Source organism: Bactrocera oleae, chromosome X (assembly GCF_042242935.1).
Source record: "Bactrocera oleae isolate idBacOlea1 chromosome X, idBacOlea1, whole genome shotgun sequence".
In the NCBI taxonomy this organism is placed as follows: domain Eukaryota; kingdom Metazoa; phylum Arthropoda; class Insecta; order Diptera; family Tephritidae; genus Bactrocera; species Bactrocera oleae.
In genome coordinates, this window is record NC_091541.1 from 28513815 (window position 1) to 28521120 (window position 7306).

At 37.1% G+C, this 7306-nt stretch overlaps 1 protein-coding gene across 1 annotated transcript; it reads right to left on the bottom strand.

Annotated features, from left to right (window-relative positions):
- Nucleotides 1-518: 518 nt before the first annotated feature.
- Nucleotides 519-3297, bottom strand: LOC106620747 (ATP synthase subunit beta, mitochondrial). Its single transcript, XM_036363655.2, has 4 exons — nt 3135-3297; nt 2126-2181; nt 1806-2064; nt 519-1747 (listed from the first exon to the last, which is right to left on the bottom strand). Exons 1-4 carry the CDS (start codon nt 3196-3198, stop codon nt 606-608), a joined length of 1521 nt encoding a protein of 506 aa, XP_036219548.1. The 5' UTR covers nt 3199-3297; the 3' UTR covers nt 519-605.
- Between the last annotated feature and the right edge of the window lie 4009 nt (nt 3298-7306).

The following is a 7306-nucleotide window of genomic DNA, read 5'->3' on the forward strand; positions in this document are numbered from 1 at the left end:
AGATATTTGATTTAATACATATCGTTAGCTGCAGATTATTCAATTTTTTCGGAAAATGTGCGCCCAGGCTAGATTAAAAAAATAAAAACTCGGTAAGGTAAGGTTATGCTGGATTTTTAAAAATAAAGCAAGGTAAGTTTAGCCTACAAAAGAAATAAAGAGAACAGATAATACGCCAATGGCAGGAAATAAAAAGCACATTAGTTTTTCGCATAGAACTCCTTTTGCATTGGCGGCAGGAAATGAAGATACTAAAAGATCACAGTAATCCTACAGTCATGACACCTACATTTTTTATAGATTTCAATTCTGATTCCGACAAGTATCAGATTCTACAACACCCCTGTAAATCACCTGAATTACGGACTCATGTAGTACCTTTCCATTTATTACCATCGCTAGCGGAGGTTTGATTTGGCAGATTTCCATAAAAATATTTTGAGAGTTTTTATATTGTAACTAAGAGCTATCTGTTGTTTACTTACCTTGCTGCACAACATCATTAAAAATACTCAAAATTATTTCAATATTAGATGTTGTGTGAACACCTTTTTAAATTTTTTTTGTTAAATCAGCTTAATTTTTACAATTCATATTTCATAAGCCTAAGCAGCTTCCTTTGCCAAACGCTCGGCTTTCTGTACCACTTCTTCGATTGGTCCAACCATATAGAAAGCGACTTCAGGAAGGTGATCGTATTCACCTGACAAGATTTGAGTGAATCCCTTGATAGTTTCTTCCAATGGGACTAATTTTCCAGCGTGACCAGTGAACACTTCAGCGACCTGGAATGGTTGAGACAGGAAACGTTGGATCTTGCGTGCGCGAGCAACTGTAAGTTTATCTTCTTCAGACAACTCGTCCATTCCTAAAATAGCAATAATATCCTGCAGCGATTTGTAGTCCTGCAAAATTTTCTGGACACCACGAGCTACATTATAATGCTCTTGACCAATGATGTTAGGATCCATGATACGAGATGTGGAATCTAAGGGATCCACAGCTGGATAAATGCCCAATTCTGCAATGGCACGCGACAATACGGTTGTAGCATCCAAATGAGCAAATGTTGTTGCTGGAGCAGGATCAGTCAAATCATCCGCTGGCACATAAATGGCCTGCACTGAGGTAATAGAACCTTTCTTCGTAGTTGTAATACGTTCCTGCATAGATCCCATATCAGTGGCTAGTGTTGGTTGATAACCCACAGCAGATGGAATACGACCCAACAAGGCAGACACTTCTGAACCAGCTTGGGTGAAGCGGAAAATGTTGTCAATGAAAAGCAGCACATCTTGTCCTTCCTGATCACGGAAGTACTCGGCAACAGTCAATCCAGTCAATGCAACACGTGCGCGAGCGCCTGGGGGTTCGTTCATTTGACCGTATACTAAAGCGACCTTTGATGTTTTATCCTTTAATGAAATTACACCAGACTCAATCATTTCATTATACAAATCATTTCCTTCGCGAGTGCGTTCGCCTACTCCAGCAAATACCGAATAACCACCATGAGCCTTTGCCACATTATTAATAAGCTCCATAATCAATACAGTTTTTCCGACCCCGGCGCCACCGAACAATCCAATCTTACCACCCTTGGCATAAGGGGCTAACAAATCGACCACTTTAATCCCAGTTACCAGAATTTCTTGTTCGACTGACATATCCACGAATTCTGGAGCTTCAGCGTGAATAGGGGCAGTCTTATTGGTTGGGATTGCACCGCGTTCATCAATTGGTTCACCTAACACAAAAATAAAATTAATTTTATTGCTAGGCAAATACACCTATTCTTAATTTACCAATAACATTGATGATACGGCCTAAAGTTTCAGCACCTACTGGGATACGAATTGGGTAACCAGTATCTAGAACCTTTTGTCCTCGTACCAGACCTTCTGTACCATCCATAGCAATCGTACGCACTGTGTTTTCTCCCAAATGTTGAGCGACTTCCAACACAAGACGTGGAGCGCGATTTTCCACCTCCAAAGCATTAAGGATTGGTGGCAAGTCATCGTCAAACTGAACATCAACGACGGCACCAATTACAGCAACGATCTATATAATTCAAGAGAATCGATATAATACAACAAATATACAGTTTATGTGTAAAATTTACCTTGCCATTAGCTCCAGCGGCAGCCTTAGCAGCGGCTTTTGCTGCAGCGCCCCGTTCTACAAAGAATTTTTACAAAAAAAAAAATGTATATATGTTTATAATAGGATTATGCAATAATTATTAACACACATGTACATATATCAACAATATATAAGAAAATTATATGCATATTAGTTAACGTTGTGAATTAAATCCAAATTAGTAACAACACCAATAATTGCAACAATTTTTGGTAAATGTATAGTTTGGGTCCTCCACCGAAGGAGGCTGCGAAAATTATAATTTTTTTCGTAAATCGTCTTATTTTGATGCGAAGATTACAAATTACAAAAGTGAGCAAAAAGTCGATTTTTTCAATTCTAATTTTTTTTAAATTTAACAATTTACAAGAAAAATCAAAAAACCTCGCACATTTTCTTTTGCGTAGTAACTCCTTTCTGCACTGTTGGCCATCGGCCGCGCTTCAAAAAAATAACCCTGGTCGGTCCAACAGCGGGGTATTGTTAATTCATTGGCGTTGAACTCCTTTCTGCGCTGGTGGCCGCACTTCAAAAAAAGAACTTATATTCTTTTGCGTGCTGAAAGGAGTTGGATACAATAGAACTATTGACACCCCGGTGTTGGACCGACCGACTTTCCGCTCATGGATTTGTAATCTTCGCGTCAAAATATGATTTAGAAAAATATATCAATTTTTAAGGCCTCCTTCGGTGGAGGACCCAGACTATACATTTACTCAATTTTTTACACTATACATATATTAACAATATATGAGAAAAGTATACGTATTGGTTAACGCTGTGAATTAAATACAAAATAGTAACACAAATTGGGGTGTGAAGTAAGAATCAACAGCAGCCCACAATTACATAACTTAACGAACGTGGCCGTAACTAGGTTAGGTGTCATTTAGTCAAAAAAGGGCAACCGAGAAAATCTTTTCGTATTTTTGTTCTTTTAGCAATTCGGAATATTTCAAATATTACAATGTTATTATTTGTGTACTTACTTAAGTTGCATAACAGTGGCAAAATGCTCCTGTCCGACTTTATAGCGGTCCTTAATCCGAACATCTTGTATGGAACTGTGAAAATGTCTTGCTACAAAGACGCCGTCTGCCAATTTTTGTCAAATAATTCTTATACACTTTCAGTGTTACCAAGTAAAAAAACTGGAAGGCATGGTATAAGGGAGTAGCAAAAGTCCCATTCACAATAGTTTCGCCACCCCTGAGGTGTACGTTCACAATGAATCCAACAATGTGGTATTCGTGAGTTAGGGTGGCGAGGGGTTAAAACGGGTTGCGCGTAGCAGAAAACGCCTAAATAATTATTTATAAATATTTTAAATTTTGGTTATTAATTGATGTTTAATGCTAACAATATATAGGTAAATATGCGGCATATTTTCAAGCATTTTAAATAACTTATTAATGGGCAAACTGAAAATTCAATTTAACTATGAGTGGACGGGAAAAAATAACTATTGTAACAGAGTTTGTTATTATATGTAAGTAATAATAATTTATATAATCCAAAAAGCAAAACTTATCATTACCATACAAGTGATATTAATTCATTTAAACAATAAAGCAAAATTTACCATTGTACTTATATCAAAAAAATAGTTACTGAACCGATGTTTTCTCTAATTTTGGTATAGATTTATTTAATCACAAATTTTATTTACGTTCTATATTTCATATAAGTATATCATATAGCGGTGGATATATGTTTGTACCATATTTTATTACAACTCTTGACAAAAAAATTACCATATTATTATGTAGTTCTTAGTTTAGTTTTTAAATATATAGACCCCTAAAATAAATTATTTGTTGAAATTGTAATATCTTTATGGTATAAAATACGGTCGATATATTTCTTTTATAAAAAGTAATTTAAAATTAGCTTACGCAACACTGTTACGCAATGCTCAATAGCAATACTGGCAACATATTTGAATTTATTAACAACTTTTTGTCAAACGGACGGACTTGTTTTTTGAAAGGTAATTGTTTTTGAAAATTGTTTTTAATATAATTATTTTATGTTTTTTTTTCATATAAACATTTTCTAACAACTTATTTGGGGTCGACAAGTTAGTATTATTTTCTATAATTTGAATTAAAAGAATTTAGTTAGATCTCCACTGTTGGCAATGCATGCACATAAAATGTATTTATTTAAATATTATTGTTAAATGAATTTTTTTAATGTTTTTGTTTTTTTATTATTTATTTATTATATATTATTTTGTTATTTAGTTACATGGGTGAAAATAGGCCTCCTGGGTAACCGAACACACAAAAGAATCGGTAACGCGCCTAGTTGCATACCTCATGGTGGTGTGGAAAGTTACCGAACTTTTTATAAAATCCTTCTAAAATGATATACCGATCATGCATATTATGGGCGGGTTAAAATAGGTTTATTATTTTCAACAATTGATTTTATTTTGAAAACATATTAAAGTTTTACATATAACCAATATTTTTTGAACAACTTTTTCGTAAATTAAAAGAAAATGGCAAGATGCAACCATGACCATGCATTGGTGTCAGAAGTGGGATTGTCAAATAAATTCCCAAAGAGATAATTATTTGAAAATGGCCAAGCTTAACGATCTGAAGATTCCACGACTGAAAAAGGAGAGAGAGAGGCCATGGAGGCGGAAAACATTAATGTTGAAGAATATGTCTTTCACATGGATCTAGAGGAAGAGACAACAAAGATAAAAGAAAAGGAAGAGGCTCAATGCTCGTCAAAGATTGTGGACATAAACATGGTTTTTGCTGCAATATCGCAAATGTCAACGCAAATATCGACACAAATTAAAGAGCAGGATACTCGTATGTCTCAAATGTCAACGCAAATATCGACAAAAATTAAAGAGCAGGATACACGTATGTCTCAAATATCAACAGAAATATCGACACAATTTAAAGAGCAGGATGCACGTATAACCCAACAAATAGCAGAGGTGTCATCCCAAATGTTAACACAACAATCACAATTGTCCTCGTTAGAAACGCGGTTGGAAGAGCAGTTCGCAGCGCAAGATGCATGTTTATTATCAAAAGTGTCCTCACAGATTTCGGGATAGAATTAAAACTGAAGTGGATGAATTGAGAGATCGTCTCCGTGAGCTACAATTAAATCGGTCAATTACGTCGTCAGCTTCTGCCAAGGTAAAACCTCCATCCTTTGATGGCACTGTTTCGTTCCACGTTTTTAAGCTTCAATTCGAAAATACGGCATCTTCAAATAATTAGAACGCTGAAGATAAAGTAGCTGCATTGTTCGTTGCATTAAAAGGATGTGCAGCGGAGCTTTTACAGACCATTACAAACTGCGAGGCGAGTAGTTATGAAACGTTGATGGGTGCATAAGAAAGACGGTATGGTAGTGAGCACAGGAAGCAGATCTTTCAAATCGAGTTGCGAAATCGCCGCCAGAAAGCCAATGAGCCTCTGCAGGAGTTTTCTACAGAGATTGAAAGGTTAGCTCACTTAGCTTATGCACATAAATCCCTGGAATACATCGAGGACACGAAAATTCAGACTTTCATCAATGGAATACGAGATAACACTACACGATTCGCTGCATTAGCATGTCCAAAATTGACGTTTATAGCAACTGTTTCGTATGCTCTGACACAGGAAACTGAATCTCTGCTTTGCAATCAAACACTTAAAGGTCACAAAGTAGAAATAGAGGAACACACTTGGGTGAACCAATTACTTGAAAAAATTGACAACATGCAGAAAGCATTGGAAAAATCTACGGAAGCGCATAAGAAAAATGATGGTGTGCTTAAATGCTTCCACTGCAGAAAAGGTGGCCATATTGCACGCTACTGTAACCAGCCCAATAATCCAGTTGGACGTAAACGCAAAACTGAGGAAGATCAAGCAAATGTCAAATCAAACTAATCGTTAAAACTAAAGCGAGCCAACCAAAAAGCGCACGGGCTGGCTCCTGCAAGCAAATGCCCTGTAATCTCCATTTCACAAATAAGCAGGAATACGTGTAACGTTACCATTAGTGGATGCGTAGACGATAAAAAGCGCATACTGATTGTGGATATGGGCGCATCACATTCCATAATTCGATCCGATCTGGTTAAGAAAGAACTGAGACCGTTAGCTGGGGCAAAGTTGCGTACTACAACTGGAGAAGATACCCGTTCTCGAAAAGGTAACGTGCGAGATCATAATTGGAAAGGCAGCCGTGTTACACAATTTTATAGTGACAGATATCGTTGACGAAGCCATAATTGGAGTAGACTTTCTAGCGAATCAAGGAATCAAAATTGACATGAAAAACAGGATTATGTCCTATAGAAATATGGAAGTACCACTTATGTTCGGTTACGATAATAAGTACAACGTTAGACGAGTGATAACAACAGAGAGCCAGCAGATTTCTTAACATCAGACTGAAACCGGAGGAGATACGGAAATGTCAGCAAGAGGATCCAGATTTGAAAAGTGTAATACACGTATTGGAGATAAATAAACGTCCAACGAGAGAAGAAATAGCTGCAGAAAGCCCAGTCGCAAAGGCTTATTGGGCACAATGGAATAGTTTGAAGTTAGTGTCTGGCTGCTTGCATCGCGTATGGGAAAGCGAAGATGGGCAAAGTTCACGAGCTCTGATGATTGTTCCAAAAGTAAAAATTCCTGAAGTTCTCAACGAGCTGCACAACGGTCCAAGTGGAGGACACATGGGTATCAATAAAACCTTGGAGAAATTAAAACAAAGATTTTATTGGGTTGGTTGTCGTCAATCAGTTACGGAGTGGATCGCCAATTGTGTCGAGTGCATTGCTGCTAAAGGGCCGCGGTCCAGGAGTCATGGCCTGATGAAGCAGTACAATTCAGGTGCGTAATTGGGAAAGACCATACAAGGTTATTAAACGACTCAATGATGTAGTGTATCGCATACAGACCATTGGAAGACCAAGCAATAAAATGAAGGTGGTTCATATGGAACGGCTTGCAGCGTTTGGTACCGCAAATATGTCTAATCGGGACGATCAGACTTAGGTAGAGGGCAGTGTGGCGAACACGAGTACCAGAACAAATCAGAATTGACGATAAACTGGCAGAAGCAACTAGACAGCGAATTCGTAGTTGCCAGAATGTTCTAGTAGCAAACTTTTGTTAACAATTTACTA

What these genes read in the sequence shown, in the direction of transcription:
- LOC106620747 (XM_036363655.2), bottom strand. Translation starts at nt 3,198, where the DNA reads ATGTTCGGATTAAGGACCGCTATAAAGTCGGACAGGAGCATTTTGCCA. An exon ending in GCCACTGTTATGCAACTTAA is followed by an intron (nt 2,182 to 3,134) that starts GTAAGTACACAA and finishes AATTCTTTGTAG; the next exon opens with AACGGGGCGCTGCAGCAAAA. An exon ending in CCGTATCATCAATGTTATTG is followed by an intron (nt 1,748 to 1,805) that starts GTAAATTAAGAA and finishes TTTTTGTGTTAG; the next exon opens with GTGAACCAATTGATGAACGC.